An 18,108-nucleotide genomic window follows, 5' to 3' on the forward strand; every position below is an offset into this window, starting at 1 on the left:
AGGGGACAAGGGCCAAACCCCCATCATAGACTATTAGACGACATGTACATATGATAGTTGCATTGAGAAGTAAAACACTATTGAGGGAGTTGCATGTACATGTACGAGAGATGGCTCCCATGCACCAATTGCGATGTGTGTGTATAGGTATGTGTAACCTAAGCTTGTCCCTAAAGGGAACCTATAGTTCATAGACTAGGATTGTGTTCCCATCACATATTGTGTGACTTTGGTAGCCCAATCATGAACCCCTATGATGGATTGTGGGTCATGGGAACTATTGAGTCAGTTTGAGAAAGTGAGTATGGGACATGGTCTCTAGTAGAGATGGAATGCCTCAGTATTTTTGCTTTTTTTCTTAACGAAGTTGGATTCGATTCTCATCAAATTAATTTATAAATAATTAATTTGATTATAAATGATTTTTAGATTCATCATCATCATTTTAGCTTTTTCTCAATTAACTACATGAATCCTGGTTCTCTATTCTATGTGGGTGATGTCACACCTCGTGTAGATGATATCATACCCCATGTGGATGATGTCATTCTCCACTATAGTTATTAAATGCTCTTATTTCTATCATGAATTTCTACTTTGCCCTAGAATAATTACCTAAAATACCCATAGACAAAAAGTTACTACTTTATAAGGTAAGGGTATGAAATATCTAAAAATGTTGAGTACATTTAGTAAATGCTCACATGTACGTGTTCCCTAACCATAGTCGTTGGGATCGGAAGGGGGAACGGTATCGGGATCAAATCGAGAGCAGGGGATCGTGAAATGCTAGAAGATCATTATGGTTGGGAATGCCGTCCGTACAATGCACATGTTAGGGTTTGAAATATCTAAATATTAAGGATCGAGATTCCAACCTTTTGAGGATTTTTTTCCCGACCTTTTGGGATCTCGATCACAACTTTTTAGGGATCTTGCTACCAACCTTAAAGTGTATAATAATCTGGGATTATGTATAACCTGTAAAACAGTGATCTCATTATTGAAAGCAAGAAAGCAATGCAAGTCTATTAGTTGTGTTGTTAGATGGTTATAAACAAAGAAAATCATTAGTTTGGTTGTTGTCTTGGTCTTTAAGGTTGAGATTGAGATCCCTAACAGTAGGAATCGACCCTATCAGTAGGGATTGAGATCCAAAAATTTAACAATCGAAATCCTTGAGAGATCCGTTCCAGGAACAAAATGGAGATCCTAGAAGAGATCGCCTACTAAAGTACGAGATCCCGGTAAGACCCTAACATAATCCTTTATTTATTCAGAGGGAAAATAAATTTACTTATTGTTTTCTAAAAGTCATTTCATTGTTTTTAAAATTATTAGAACATATGGGGGTCCATTATACTTCATGAGCCCTACCTATCTTGCATTTTTGAGGAGTGTGTTGGGCCCACAAGTGCCCAATGGGTGGCACACCCCGCCTCTTTCATTCTCCTTCCTATTGTGTTGGTTTGTGCAAGAAGCTACTCAATTGATTGAAACAAAATTGGAAGGTTTTGTAATAAGGCTACTTGACTTTTTAAAAGAAGCATGTGTAGAAATTTAATGAAAATAAAAGGCAAGTGTATTATGTTTCCCCTACATTACATATTTGATGAGATTAGGTTAAGGAAGCTAAAGGATAAGGTTCTAGCACGTTGTATAAGATCATGATGACTGATCTCTGGATTATAAGGCTAAGATCTTTCACCCCACAAATCTCTTTTGATCAATGGTCTAGATCAAATCTCCATATGGATGGCTAAACCTTAGGAATCCTGACCCTAATCATAAGTGTATAAAAGACTTTGGGGGTTTCTTTTCTCTATGTACCACAAGACATCTTTCTCTCTCCTCAAATGTGGCACACCACCCTCTCTCATCTCTCTAGCCTCATCTCTATCTCTCACACACTTAAAAAAATATTAAAGAAAGAAAAGAGGGGGCATGCCCCAACCATTTTCTGAGCCTTAGAGGCACACCCCATACACATTAGATCAAGGGCCAAGGCACTGGTTTGTTCAATTGCTCTCATATCTCTTAAGGGTTTCTAGCGAATGCTTCTCATAGTTGTGAGATCTAAGAAAGACTGTCACTTTGATCCCGTGCACCATGGGTGAAGGAGACCTGGAGTTAAGTCCAATTGAGGGAATCTTTGACATCTTTTACTTTACTGCAATCTATGTTTCTTGTTCCCAAGTTAATGATTATGAAATATTTGTTTATGAAATAAAGAGCTGTTAAAGTGGCGGCAATTGAGAATCCATTTTTGAGTTTTATTTATTTATTTGAGTTCATATTGTAATCTTTGGACTTATGTAAGTGTTCTAGCTGGTTTGGAAAAGGAAAACTTTTAAACTGCATAAACCGTGCTAGTTCACATTATCCACTTTCAAATCCTAACCACCTTATTTTTCCGGGTTTGGGAGAAGCTCATCCTTGAGCTTAAGGAAATTCTTTCCTGGTCTTCTCCATTGTGCTCCAACTAAATCTCCACTTCTTTTCTATTGAACTTTCGTTTGTTGAACTTAATCCAACAAAGTTGTAATGTGCTAATGAAGTCACTATCTTGGGAAGTCAATTGCAATGCCAAAATCTGTTGCGCTCTCCGTCGGTAGTATTTTATTCCTTACAACCAGTCCAACTTCTAAAATGCATTGTGGTTGAATAATTGCTTGGATTGATGGTCAATTTTTTATCTTTCACTGCATCATATTCTTGGTCCGCTACAACAAGATAGATAGAACCAATGTTAAAAAAAAAGGCTGATCAGGGCGATCCGGATCGGGTATCAGTTGGACCGTTTCGGATCGAGTCATAAAACGGGATTCGGCTGTCTGCACAGTAAATCGGAAACTTGAGGTCACAACTCACCGAGTCTGTTGATATGACGTCACAACTCACTGAGTGTGTTGGTTGTGACATCATCAAACCGAGTACTGACTTCGTCATACTTTTTTTAAAGTGTGGAGGGCATTTTTGTAATTTTCATTAAAAATGGAGGTAATCACATGGCCACATGTGTCTCTCTCAACCATGGCCCCTTATGTGCCTCATGCTCCATCATTCTTTTCAACCACCCCTAGTGCCACGTGCCCCACCATGCTCCATCTTTTCACACGCCCCTAGTGCCACGTGCCCGTGCTCCATCATGCTTTTGAAGCACACATTTGAAGGTGGTACTGAAGAGGCTTTTATTCACATCAAACTTATGCTATTTTTTGGATGTGGGACATTTCATCCCATTCAATGGTCTAATTATATTTTTTACCTAGGAATTGGACATTTCATCCCATTCAATGGTCTAATTAAAAGATGGAGTATGGGCACACATCATTGGACCGTTGGACATTTCATCCTATTCAATAGTCTATTTTTTTGATGTAGGACATCTCATCCCATTCTATTTTTTACCTAGGAATAAATGGTCTAATTATATTTTCTATTTTTATAACATGATGGTCTTTAACATAAATTTAGGAAATATTAATTTAAAGATAGGGTTCATACAATGAGGCCATTTGAAATCTCTCTCTCTCTCGCTCTACTATCAATCTCTTCCACGAAATTTATTCTAGAAACTTAAAAAATTAGATTTTTGAAATATTAAATTGTTATATCGAAAATTGGTACGCATTCTAATAATTTCTATATTGATAACCAAATCCTGTATTTCATTTATTAATTTATTTGCATTATAAATTATGTAATGTACTATTTTTTTCTTATAGTTGTCAATAATATATTTTAAATTAGATGATATTATAAAATACTTCATGCATGATAATTCTATGATTCTTCTTTTGTGTGATGTAAATTTAATGGTTAATATAAGTTCATACAGGGAAAGAACATCGCAATATTCGCATATTGATGAAAAAAAATGGAAGTCAATAATGTAGTATCCCCATTTTTTATTGGATTCCTAAAAAAAATATTTATAATGATTTTTAATAATTTTATTGGATTTTTTTAATTGTCGAATCTGACCGATTCGGCCGATTCCCGATCCGAACCGCCGATTCACCGATTCAGATGGGTTTTTGGGATCCGGGGCATCGATCCGTTTTTTAAACCACTGGATAGAACTTGTAGTACTTGTTGCACTATTTTGCTTAGGTGTTCTTCAAAATTTGGATCCATTGCTGTTTTGGATGGCTTTATAATTTATGGATCTCAAGGCACGGATCTCAAGGCTTTGATACTTAATGTGGGGTGAAGGGAGAACTAAAATAAATTGTTAACCTGATAAATAAAATTAAAAAACTGGTTTGAGAATAATACCATCTCTCTAGGTCTGTAAGGGAGTTCATTCCAAAATATTTTCTTTATAAGACCCAAAATCCATTCTTCTCTCTCTCTCTCTCTCTCTCTCCTTTCTTTTTTCTTGTCCAACACTTCCATATTTATAAAAAAACCCCCTAAAATGTAACTTTCTCTTTAATGAACCCTAATCACAATTAAATCTTAACCCTTTATCTATTTGAAAGTTAAACTTCTAATTCAACCTGAATTCTCTAAAACAAAACAGAAAAATACCCTAAGATATAAAAAATGAAAGACTAAATAATCCCAATATCTTAAAAAAATAAAATGAAAAAATAGAAATCTGATTACATCATTGTGATTTGGCCTAGTCAGGTTGTCTGACTTGCTGAGTTGGCATCTGACTTGGGCTTGGCACCGTGGCAAGTCAGAGCCCAAGCCTGGGTTTTTAAATGCTGATATCAAAAGAAGTTTATGCCTTGGCATGTGATGTGATTATAGTTCGTAAATGTAATTGATCATCTCTTGTATCAGTCAACTTTATATTGTAAAGTGTGATTGATATGACTGTGAATATGAATGATATTCTTTTCGTTCTATAAGGGAATCAAATATTTTCATGGGAAAAATACTTTCATGTCTTAAATATGGAAACCTTATTAACTTTCTTGAGAATTTATTTGAATTCCACTTTGTGTTAGTTCATGGCTTTTGGCTTTGAGAATCAAGAGTTGGCATTAGTTTCAAACATGTTAGGAAACACGACCCGGGAACGGAGCTCGGCCATGGGTTGGGTCTGGGTAACCAGCCCTAACCGAGCAGGTCTCGGCCGTGCAAAAAAGAGTTCAAAGAATTTAAAAAAATATCAAAAAATCCCCCAAAAATGAAAAGTTTGTTTAAAGTGTAATTTAACATCCAAAATGTGATTTAAAAAGTTGGGAAAAAATGGATTTTGAAAAATCAATTTGTGGCTAGAGGTATTTTAGAAATAATCCAAAAAAAGAAGGGACAATGTAAAAATAAGTATTTATGGCCAAAATACTTCCTAATCTTTTCCAAAACAATAGAAATTATTAAAGAACTTATTACAAACTAATTTCTTGTTTTTTGGATTTCTTATAATTTTTTTGAATTTATTTTTAAGTTCCTGGCTTGACCATCCTAACAGGTCAAAACCAGCCACGGCCAGTGACCAGTTCGGGGTAAGCTGGCAAGGTCTAGTCATCCCGGACGGTTTGGCGAACGGTTACTTTCAAAAGATTTGTTTAACATGGAGATCTTGGGAATAAATGATTTCCATATTCCGCAAAAATGTATCTAATTGGGATTTTATGATGAGATCTGCAAATTGCAATCCACGTTTTGTATTACTTTTGCTTTTAAATAGTCAATTTTGGAAGCATCATGGAAAGTTGAATTCTTTGGAATTGACTATCTATTTTCTTGTATATTTTGTAGGTGAGTGCATCTGATTGGCGCAATGGATCATTGGTGAAGCAAAAATTTGGTGAGGCTGTGGAATCTCATAGATTGCATAAAAGGTTTGTGGCACGATCTTCTTTCTCCAACTTTATGGGAATTTGTTATTTTCATGTGTGTATCCTTTATTTAAAAAGGATATATTTATCTCACCAACTCACACTTGAGGAAGTTAACCAATATTTCTTCTTGGAGAAATTATTTGTACTACAAGAAAGTTTTGGTAAACATAGAGGTCTACAGTTGACAAGAAAAGAAATAACCCTATCACAGAAAGGGACTAACTTGAGTCATGTGAATTGTTATTACTCCCTTATTGGAGTAATCTTCGATAGACTCTTATATTGACTGGGCGAGTAAATTAGTTGATCTCTCTTGGGAGTTATCCAGAATAGCTCTTCTATAGAAATATGAAGACATCCTGGAAATTGTTGCACAAAGAAATGTGAAGGAATATTTGTATGAGTGATATTATGTTGTTAGTGCGCATTGCCGTTAGTTTTAATAATGCTAACATAGCCAGGTGAACTGACAGTTTTATGGTTATCTTGTTTCAATTCCTTGCATTTCATTTCTTCAGTGAAAAGCATTCTGTAACTACAGTTGCTCATTCATCTTCAGGTCAGTTGAGGATCTTAGATATTCACCAAACAAGCTTAGGACAAGTTCCTCCCAGGACATATTAAGAAACGATGGGAATGGTGCACCAAAGGTTGAAGCAAAGGTGCATGAGTTCAAAACCGGTATGGATGCAACCAGGAATGAAATGGAAGGGCCAGAAGAAAATAGAGAGATTAGAAGCTCTAGTGGTCAAACCGGTAAGAAATCTTTGATTCTCTTCGAGGATGTCGATACAATTTTCAATGAAGACCGTGGGTTTCTAGCTGCTATATTGCAACTTGCTGAGACAGCGAAGCGGCCGATAATACTCACTAGTAACAGTAAGTTTCTTCACCAGATGGTTGGTGTTGCATTTTACCTGAAACCCTTGTTCGCCAATTGAGTTTATTACTTTGCAGGGAAGGATCCTCATCTACCGCTCCTCTTGAATAAATTGACAATTAATTTCATGCTCCCATCCCTGGTGGAGCTGCTTTGCCATGTGTATATGGTATGGAACTTACTGTAACTCTTTCAATTGGTTTCATTACGTCGACTACTTATGCTATATAATGATTCTAAGGGAGACTTTCCTTCTCTCTAGATCTGTGTTGCAGAAGGTGCAAAAGTCTTACCTCACTTGATAAATCATTCAATCAGATGCTGTCATGGTGATATCAGGGGAACAATCATGCTCCTGCAGTTTTGGTGCCAGGGGAAGAAATCCTTTCAATATGGTATATATATGTGAAATTTTTGAATAGAAAACTCTTCTTGAATTCATCACCTATTGTTCTTGATATTCAACTTGTATTGTGCCTTGCAAAGTGATGTTATTTATTTCAAAGGTTCAATAGCTTACTTCTTTTATGTAGAGAATGGTACAATTGTCCTTGACTTCTCACCAGTCTCTATACTCTTGTGCAGAAAGGATGTTGACATCTACGTATAGGCCGCTACCTTTTGATCTTGATGCTGGGTATCATATACTGCCGAAAGTGATACCTTGGGGTTTTCCTTGTCCATTGTCTACAATGGTTCATGAGGAAATTTCCCATACACTGTCTCTGGTCAAAGAAAATGTATGGAATATAGAAGAGGTCTTGGCAATTAAGGTTACCCTCAAAGGGAAACTTAATGCTTCAGTGAATTTCAGTGATGAGAAAGAGGTTATAGATGCCAAAAAGGAGGTGCTGTTGAACAGGAATTTCTCTGACAATGAAGGTAATGAGCTGTTTTCAACTCAGTCTGATGATTTTGATGGATTGTCTAAAGCTGTAGGCACCCCTACCAAGTCTATTCAACTGCCTCGTGATTGTAGACGTCGAGCTATGGTGACTTCTGACTCCGAAGATGGTTCGCTTTCTGATCAACCTCCTCTGGAAACACCAAAGAGGGATACATGCAATGAATGGGTTCAAGATCCATTCAATGGGTCATTTTCTAGAAGGTCAGCTTTAGGTATTGGCACTCTGTCATCTCCTGATTCAAAGCAGAACCAGAAAACAGATAAATTTGATCCAAGGAGGTTGAAAAGGTTAAAGAGAGTAAGGGATTTAGATATGTGCACCCTCACTGCATCAAAAGAGATATCTTGTTTCCCAGAATCGTCATTCATTCTTGGGGCAAGAATTGACAATGTGGATGATTCACTTTGTTCTCCAAGTGTAGCTGTTACCTTGGAAGGAATTTCCCATTGCCTAGAGGAGCTTGAAAACCTTCAAGAGACAAATAATCCAGATAATTACGAAATAGAACTGGATAGGGTTTCTGAAACTGTGTTCGGAGATACTTGTGAGGCAGCCATTAATTCAGTCACTAGCAATGCGGTGCTAGACAAATCCAAAATGGAACCAATAGAAACCATAAATGGAGCATATCCATTGATGGATGAATGCAGCCGTGTAGATTTTAACATATGTAATATGGCCAGAGATTCTAGCCATCCAGATGCTACACTTTCAGTCCTGGAGACATGGAAGAAATTACGAAGCCACAAGGAGGATCTTAAATCGCATCTATCCTCAGAAGTACAAGCCCTTTCAAGAGTAATAGATTCCACCCTTGAACTTATTGACCTCTTTTCTGCAACCGATGTCCTGCTGACTACGTGCCAATTGGTCTGCAGTGTAAGAATGCTCCTATTTAGTTCTGGTGAAGATCTCTTTAGAGTTTTTATGAAAATGTATAGATATCTTATGGTGTAGCTGGCTCGCAATTGTGCAGGATTTTTTGACACCATGTGAGGAACTGGATATTATGTCTTGGTATGATCAGAGGTTGGAGATGGCATCTACACTTTCTCACCATGGCATCTGCTTTTATGCAAAGGAGTCTGCTGTGATGGGTTCTGAACTGGGTTATGAAACGAAAACAGATTTGGCTTCTGAAATGTTGGCTGCCAGCTCTGACACGGCAGCTTTTGGGAAGCTGATAACTCGGCAGACAATCAATACGTCTGCTGAAAGAGATCCATCCATCCAGGCATCAAAAATGGACATTTTAAGTGAAAGGTAGGATCCTCACGTGGCCCTAGCAAGTCTAGCATGTTCTAGAATCTGAAATTTGTGATAGTCTGAATTATTTCAGTGGCTTGTATTATTCTGTTGTATTTGTAAGTTGCTAATAATGTCTTTGACTTGTATTAGTGGTTTCCAGATTTCAATTTCTTAGTTAGTCACAAGTAGCAATCAACATCTTGCCTGATTTCACAAAAGCATAGGGTCTGATGTTCTTGTGTTTTCAATTGTAATTTTTTGTAATTATTAAGCATCCTCTCAACTGTTATCTTATTCATACCTGGAAGTACTAAATAACTAGTATTAGAGGAATTTTGAATTCATACACACATACACTCTTACTCAAAAAAAAAAAAAATATTCACACACACACACACTCGTTCACTCTTATGGGTTCCTCTCCTTGGTTATTTCCCTCCATGAACTGTTTTGCTTTCCAATTTTGTGAAATTTCTCGTTAGTGGAATAAGTTTAGGACTCTCAGTGTCTATGTCTATGCATATTCAGAAAGCCTATCTCTATCTCTCACTCCAACCAAATCCTAGATTCTCTCTCTCAAAGGTTTACTAAAGTAAGACTCCCATGTCAAGTCTTCCCTAAATCTTATCTCCCTGTCTCTCTCCTCTAATATCTCTCTCCTGCCACTATTTCTCACTAGGATATAATCTCATTAAGATAGATACATTTCTTGACTACAGGAAAAAGGAAATCTTTACTAGGAAGAACTTAAAAGATTGATAAACTCGAAGAAAGAAGGAAATATAGAAAATTGAGTAGAAAGGAAAATTAGGTAGGAGAATAAGAATGTACAAAAATAATATTGAATGACTTAAAAATAAAATAAAATTGTATACTATAATAATTCATATGAATTAAGTATTTAGAAATTATCTTCCCTTTAATTTTTTATCTGTCAAACGTGAATTGCTACTCATGTGCTCATTAGCTACTCTCTCTCTCCCTCTAATTAGTGTGTGTGTGTGTCTCTGTATTTTATATATTAAGCAAGGATATGCCAAACCCTTAATCTATTCTATATATTAAGCAAGTGTCCTTTTGAATACTGATTTGGCCCTTCTGATTCTTACAATTTAGATTTTTTCATGTATATCTCTTTTCTCATTTTCTGGGAAAGAAAATTTTCTCTTTTCCCATTTGTTAAGAAACTGAGGAATTTTTATATTGGAACGTTTAGATTAGATCAACAACATAGTGAATATTCTATCTTATCTTATAGAAATATAGCATAGAAAGCCTACATATTATAACTTATTAGAAACATTAGGATTTTCTATAAAGGAAGTTTGGATTAAAACTATCAACCATAGAAATGACGTTAACAGATATAAAAAAATAAAAAAAAATCAACAACTAAGGTGCATAACCCACAAAATTTGAGGTTAATCAAGTTTCTATAAAAGTTGTTATAATTCAATTACTACCAAACAATTGTGACCATTTGATGAACTTTGGACGCTGATGAGCCATGAGTGAGCTGATGAGCCATGAGTGAAGTACTATAGAACTTCACTCATGAGTGTTTTTGAAGTGTTTTCCATATATATATATATATATATGGAAAATGAATAGTATTTCGCCCCTCCACGGAATTGCTATGCCTGTGGTGGTTGTTGATAGGACCCGCAATGGACGACGCAATGTCCGTGGCGGTCGTTTTGCCCCGCTTCGTGAATTTTTGACTGTCACAGACCTAGCATGTCTGTGACGGTACTGCCATGGACATGCTAGGTCCGTGGCGGTCGTTTTATCCACACCGTCCGATTTTTTCCGATGGTGATGACCCTATAGGCGAAATCGCTGTAGCATTTCGCCTATAGGTGTTGCATAGTCTCTTCCTATGTATGTATGTATAAGTATATATAATATATTTATATATAGAGACACACTTGCATGGATTCAATTTTAGTACTAATTTTCAGAGTTACGTCTTGTTCTTTTGAACTGTTACTAGCATACATTTTCTCAGGCACATCAGTCTTATTCATTTTTAATTTTCTATATTAACTGATTTAGCATTGTCATTGCGTAATTGTGATGTCACAAGTGAATCACCTAACTTTGTCACTGAAACTAAATACTCAACCATTTGGATGTAACTATCATATTAATATTGCATTCATATGACCATGTGAAGAATTTTCTATTAATCTCCTTTACCTCTGAGCGTATCACAACTTGATGCATTGTGCTTACATTATTTGTTTGCAGAGAGAGTCTACAATCTAGGCTTTCAGATTGCTTGCTGTCTTTAGTTCCTGCAAGAACTATTTTGTCAGTGAAAGGTGCACAATTTCACGAGTACTCATCCTTTTTGGGCCAAATTGCCAACTCTGAGGTTGCCCGTCTGTCTCAGGGGAATTTCAAAAGACGCAGGTATTTTATTAAAACTTACTTATGTTTTGCCAGTTTAACCGGTAAGTAGGGAGTGAGGCAAACTGTATTGTACAAGTCACAATGCATCTGACAGGTGATCATTTTAAAAAAGAAGCATTGGCTAATGAGATTGGTTTTGATTGCAGTGCTCGCCGTTCTCGCAACTACTTGACAACCAGACCATACAAGTTGTCGTCAGAAGATGTGCACTTGCTAGCCCAGTATGGCGGCTTTGGGAAAGTCAAAGGGCTTTCCATAGAGCGAGGTGTTACGACATGAGGATCTTTAAGTTCCTCTCCATGCAAAGCGTTCATAATTGTCCTGTCTGATGCTGAGATCTTTCTGACGAAATTTGTCTAGCGAAGGCAAAAAAACATGGTTGCCTTAAGGAGCTCCTTGCCATCTATCTATTCTTCCCCCTGAAGCTTATTGGAAGTTTTAGTCCTCAGCTTCATGTAAGGATGTTACATTTATCTAATTTACCTCCTGGATGGAAAGTGAATCAGATGGGGCTTTTACAGCATTTTATTTATATTATAATCTTTCTTCTGTCATGTGATATTCAAATGTTATAAAGAGAATGCTTAACATGTATAGTGCGTTCATGTTTTATTTTTAGAGTCACCAATTTTGGATTAAATTGGGATGAAAAACTAATTTTTCTTTATTTTGCCTCGCATTTACCTGCGAACCGAAAAGTTGACCAGCCATTTTCATTTTTAGCATCAACCATTGAAGGACACGCAAAGTTATTTAGAAGCGCCGGGGCCTAAGGCAGCGGGGTTTGCATCGGTTGTCACTGCACTGTTCTGACCATGCTTGGATGACAATGACTTTATAGGTGGAGTTTGCATTTGTAACAATTGTGGATAATTGTTCTCTGGAGGATGTCTTTTTGCTTAGACAAAGGGGTTGGTGGGCCTGAGTGACCTTGGGCTTTTGTATTTTTTTTGGGTGAGTCAGTGGGTAGAGGCCCCTACCCTAGTAAAGAGGAAAGCGATGAGCGCCCAACAGTAATGAGAGGCAAAAATGAACGGCTCCTTTGACATTTTGTGTTGGAAAGAGATTATTGGTTTGCAATCGTTAATGCCAACAGGATATACACATTTTACTGTCAAAGCAAGATCCTGTCAAAACTGGATATATCCTCTCAATAGCAATTGATAACCTTTACGATTTATTGGTTCTGATATATAAGTGGTAATTCTGATAGGTAAGTGAACCTCTCAAACATGTCAATCAATACCAAAACAACAAACCCAACATGCAAGACAGCTTCGATAGGGTACACTTTTAGGACAAACTTATATTAAAATCATTAGAACGCAGTAATTTTATACGAAATTTAAATATAAGTGACTAATGCATCCAAAATTTTCATCGAGTATGAATTCTGAATTATTTTATTGTATGGCTTGGCCAGAGGGGGCCAAAATTTTCATGGAGTGTAAATTCTAATATATATATATATATATATATATATATATATATATATATATATATATATATATATATATAGATAGATATATGGGAAATTATTGCGAATAAACTTTAATTTTATGAAAATCACAAAAAACTCCAAATTTCTCAAAACCTCGCCCACACCTTTTTTTCTCAATTTTTGGCATTTTCTGGATGAAAATACCCTTTACGGTATTCGTTTTACAATAATGTATTGCGACCATTATGGTAATTGAAATACTGTTGTAAATAGGGATAGAATTATGGTACAAAAGATTTTTTATTCTCTCGAGCCTACTATTTATTTACTCCCTCGACAAAAATCCACGCTAGCTCTAATTTTTCAAATTTCAAGTTTTTAGGATATAATCTCTACTTAATTTTTATATGGTTCTCAAAAGTTTAGAATGAAAACACGCTTAAATAGGTGTTTTCGAGTGAGGGAGTAGATCCATATCGTGCTCCCATGGAAACATAGATTTTTTTGAAAAAGGTATACGTGATATTAGCTTTGAAGCTTTTAAAGTACTACGGTCCTTCTATTCGCATAATAGTTTAAAATCTTTAAACCAAAGCTAATATCAGGGCTACCCTTTTTAAAAAATCTATGTTCCCATGGGAGCACGATGTGAATCTACTCTCTCGTTCGAAAACACCTATTTAAGCGTGTTTTTGTTCTAAAATTTTGACAACCATATAAAAATTAAGTAGAGATTATATCCTAAAAATTTTAGATTTGAAAAATTACAACTAGCATGGATTTTTATCGAGAGAGTAAATAAATAGTAGGCTTGAGAGAGTAAAAAATCTTTTGTATTGAGTTGGGCAATGTTACGGTACTTAAATTACCGTAATATTACTTTAAAATATTGCAGTCTTTTAGTTCCCATAATACTCTATGTTATTACAGTACTTTAATTACTGTAATACTCTATGTTATTACGGGAATTAAAGTACCGTAATAGCTGGTTATGTTATTGCGGTACTAGAAGTATCGCAATTCTGTCTCTATTTACAATGGTATTTTAATTGCCGTAATGGTCGCAATGCATTACGGTAGAAAGACTACCGTAATGGGTATTTTCTTCCAGAAATTGCTGAAAATTAGGAAAAAGGGTGTGGGCGAGGTTTTGAAAAGTTGAGTTTTTTTTTTTGCGATTTTCTTAAAATTAAGGTATATTAACGATAATTTTCATATATATATATATATATAATCACATACACATAGGGTTATGTTAGGGTGCTCACACTATAGAGTATTTTATAATTGTACTTAACAAATCCTGGACACTTATATCCCCTTGTTTTATACATGTAGGATTTTTTTAGTAAGTATATTTTTTTAGTAAGTATATTTTTTATCCAGATTCAATTTGGGCCATTCTGTGGCCGATCTGACGATCACAGATTAAGTTTTTTTATAAATCCAAATTAATTGAAATTTTAGGCGTGTGTTTTTAAAAACAAGGAGAGTCTACGAAAAATATCAATTTTTTTTTACATGAAATAAATTGATCAAAATACCCCCAAAACGTTTCGGGGGGTATTTTGATCAATTTGATTTTCACCAGTTTTTTTTTTTTTACTTTTTTTTTTTAGGATCGCCTAGATAAGACATATGCCTAAAATTTCAAGTGATTTGAATTTGTAGAAAAAAAAATAAAAATTTAAACATGAAATGAGGTCCTGAAGTCAGGTCGACCACCGGATGGCCTAGATTCACCGTCAATCTGGGTCATTCGTGTATGGGTGTACAACAGTGACCCCCATATATATATATATATATAGGATGATACGAGAGGCTAGGATTGAATAAAAAAAAAAAAACACTTGTGCGAAACAAAAGCTTCAAACCCACTGAAAGTTCAATCTACCCCTTTCTTCCTCCTTCCCCTGGTCTGTGATCTTCCCTCTCTCTCGCTCGCCCTCCCTCTGCTCTGCGAAGCCTCTTGTCCTCTCTCTATGAAGCCTTCTGTCTTGCTCATGCTTCTGTCTCCGTTGCCCTCTTCTCTCGCTGTAAAGCTTCTTGCTGCTAAAGCCAAAGCCAAAGCCACGTACGCAGTTATTCAACAAACCAGGTGAGTTCTTCCTTGCTCTCTCGCTTTCTCTCTATGCCACATACAATTCTTCTCTGTTGCCCAACCCACAATCTTTCAATGAACTCTAACCCCAAATCAAGAATAAAACTCTTTTCCCCAAACCAAACCAACACTTTTTATTCAAATCCCAAATCAAAAAATTCCAATAAAACCCTACGTTTTTTCTAATAAAACACCAAAAATGGGTGAGGAAATCACAGACAGAGAAAATAGAAGAGAAAACTACATACGAGAGATGAAATTTTGGATTTGGTTTAAAAAATTAGGTGATTTCAGTTTATCATAGTTTAAATCAAACCTTATCACGAATAAACTCAAAATATTTTCTTTGATGTCCAAAACAATCCCATAGTGGAATTTGTAAATGAAGCCCCCTATTTTATAGTGCTAGATGCAAAAGTAGAAAAAAGTTTTTACTTAATAAATTACCAAAAAGGCTTGCCTCAATGTAAATTGATTTTGTTCTTTTGTTCTTCCTTCTTGTTGATAGAAATTGATTTTTTTATAGTATTTTTTTGTTAATTTTGGTTTGATTTGTGGAATTTTTATTTATCGTTCATTGGGTAAAATGGGTGGTTTTAGTTCGTTTCTATTTTGTTGTTGTTGTTGGTTTTTTTTTTTTTTTTTAATATATTTTTGATATAGTCCTGAAGTAATTGTAGAACAAAATTTTGGATTGGTTTTTTGTTTTTCTTTTGCAGATCGATTGCTTGCTTTTTTGTTTTTTTGTTTAGTAACATTTGCTAATACTTGAAATTAATGAGTAGAAAATATTTATTCAGAAATGAATATTAAAAAAAAAAATCATGTTTTTGAATTTGCCGTGGAGCATGGATGTGGAACATTTGTGATTCTGAGTTGATGTTATTATTAGTATCATTAATATTATTTTGTTCATCTCTCTCTCTCTCTTGCAAATAGTACTCTCTTTGTTGGTTCCTCAAAAAAGAAACACTCTTTGTTGGTATGCATATGATACTTTTTTCTCTCCTTAAATATGGTATGCATATGATACTTTTTTCTCTCCTTAAATTTAGAAATTTTGACTTCAATAAATACTCTCTAGGTTTTCATTGCCTTGATAAATTTCATTTGTAAGCTTTTAGCAACTTTTCGAACGGATGGTCTTGGATTTGTTTATAATGTATATTACAATTGTTAGGCATTACTTTCTCAAAAAGCATTTCTTAGGCAAATTAACTTGGATTTAGAATAACATGATTTTCTGGACTCATTATAGTCTTCCATGGCTAAGGTGATTGACACATTGGAAAGACACCAAATGCATTGAAAAAGGTGATTGACACATTGGAGTCTTCTATTGCTAAGTCTAGGGTTATGATGGATTATTTTATTGAAGAGGCCGGTAGGGCAAAAAATGTCACTTTCATTGAGAAAGGTCTTGAGAATCACATAACTAGAAAAAGAAAAAAACTGAAAGGGAAAGAAGGTAATGTTGTTAGGAATTGGTTGCATACGAAGAATGAATTGGACTCTAACTTCTTTTATAGAGTTTAGCTTGATGAGATTGGGAGGTTGTTTGGTATTTTATGGGTTGATTCAAAATGTATATTGTCATCCCAAATTTTTAATGACGTGGTAACCTTTGACATCATATACCAAACAAATGAATACAATATGTCCTTTGGCCCAATCCTTGGAGTTAATCATAATGCTAACAACAATTTTCTCGGATGTACTCTCATCTTCACTGAGATTACAGAAAATTTAATTTAGTTATTTGAGAATAGGCTAGAAGTAATGGGAAGTTGCCAACCAGATACAATTATCACTGATCAGGCTTTAGGTATAACGACTGTAGTTAAGACAATTTTCCCGAATACTAATTATCACTATTGCAAGTGGTACATCATGGGAAAGTTTAAAACACATCTAAGCCATGTTGAGCGTGTGTATCCACTATTCTTAGAGGAATTTAAGAAGTGTATTGCAGCCTACACAGTTGATCAGTTTGAGGCTGATTAGTTGGCTATGATTCAGAAATATGATCTTCAAGAGAAAAGTTGGCTCAAGTAGTTATATAGTTGTCGCACTCAATGGGTTGATGCATACATAGCTGAGAAGTTCAAAACTGGCATAAAAACCACATAATGAAGTGAAGGGTTCAATCGTCATTTAAAGATGTATGTCACTTTTGGTACAAGTTTGCAAAAATTTATGAATACTATTGAAAGTTTGCAAAACAAGAAGGTCATCAAAGAAAAAGATAAAGACAATAAAACTCTTACATCCACACCTATTTTAAAGACAACATTCCTTATTGAGGAGCATGCAGCAAAGACATACACTCAGAAAGTATTTAGAAAATTCCAAGAAGAGGTGGTAAAGTCCTCAAATTGCCTTAGAAAATTAATTAAAGGAAATGATGATTTTGCCAAATATAAGGTATAAAATATTCACGGTGTGCCAATCCCTTGGACGGTTATATTCATTGAATCAAAGAAGAAGTGTATATGCACATGTCAGTTCTTTGAGCGTGTTGGAATCCCTTGTTCACATATGCTCAAAGTGTTCAACATGAGGAATGAATTAAAGATCACATTTAACTACATTTTTAGCCATTGGACAACGGATGCGAAGAAGGGTATCAAAGACAAATGTGGTGCTAGTAGTTCGACTATATCTAAATTTTTGAGTTTCATCCGACGTCATGAACTTTATGACCTTGTGAGAATAATTATAGAGCCAATATTAGAAAATAATGATCTATTTGAAAAAGTGAAGTTGGGTTTCTCCAAGTTAGTTGACGAGTTCAATGCAACAAGGGAGTCTTTGTCGAATACTCATGCACCATCAACCTCCACTCATCGCAGCGCCGCTGATGATGACATATGTGACAGTATTAGATCAGTTGATGCCTCCCCCCTTATATTCGATCCACCATGTGCATGAGCAGTTGGACGACCAAGGACTAAAATGATATAACCTTCATGAGAGGAAGGATAAAAAATTTCTACGCAAAAAAAAAAAAAACAGTCAGAGGAAAGGCCATCCACTGGAAGGAAGTGTAAAGTTTGCAATAAAAGTGGACATGACTGGTGTAACTGTCCGATGAGGGCATGTGGGATGTAAGTGTTTATTTGCTTCATGTATTGAATATAATAAGCATAATTATTTATATTTAGCTTTAGTTTTCATTTATCTTCTACTTTACGTATTAGACTTCAATACATATCGAGCTACTGTAGACCTTGAACTGAGTTGAGGCCATGACAAACGAAAGAGCTGCAATTGCATGGAGGATATGACAAATTGTGAGAATGCATTCGCAT

At 35.4% G+C, this 18,108-nt stretch overlaps 1 protein-coding gene across 5 annotated transcripts in view; it reads left to right on the top strand.

Annotated features, from left to right (window-relative positions):
- Positions 1–12,374, top strand: part of LOC18423411 (P-loop containing nucleoside triphosphate hydrolases superfamily protein) — a 58,205-nt gene extending 45,831 nt beyond the window's left edge. For 3 of the 5 annotated variants that reach the window (XM_020672724.2, XM_088863880.1, XM_088863882.1), the window contains 8 exons: positions 5,722–5,804; positions 6,364–6,683; positions 6,762–6,853; positions 6,947–7,079; positions 7,270–8,471; positions 8,569–8,855; positions 11,091–11,255; positions 11,402–11,847. In XM_020672724.2, coding sequence (XP_020528383.1) covers positions 5,722–5,804; positions 6,364–6,683; positions 6,762–6,853; positions 6,947–7,079; positions 7,270–8,471; positions 8,569–8,855; positions 11,091–11,255; positions 11,402–11,534 — 2,415 coding nt within the window. In that variant the 3' untranslated portion in view covers positions 11,535–11,847. Of the gene's footprint in view, positions 1–5,721; positions 5,805–6,363; positions 6,684–6,761; positions 6,854–6,946; positions 7,080–7,269; positions 8,472–8,568; positions 8,856–11,090; positions 11,256–11,401; positions 11,848–11,954 lie in introns of those variants that run through there. The other 2 variants (XR_016053380.1, XR_002282399.2) reach the window with 2 other exon arrangements.
- The last annotated feature ends 5,734 nt before the right edge of the window (positions 12,375–18,108 follow it).

Source organism: Amborella trichopoda, chromosome 4 (genome assembly GCF_054954075.1).
Source record: "Amborella trichopoda isolate Santa Cruz 75 chromosome 4, AtrichopodaSantaCruz75HAP2 v2.0, whole genome shotgun sequence".
Classification (NCBI taxonomy): domain Eukaryota; kingdom Viridiplantae; phylum Streptophyta; class Magnoliopsida; order Amborellales; family Amborellaceae; genus Amborella; species Amborella trichopoda.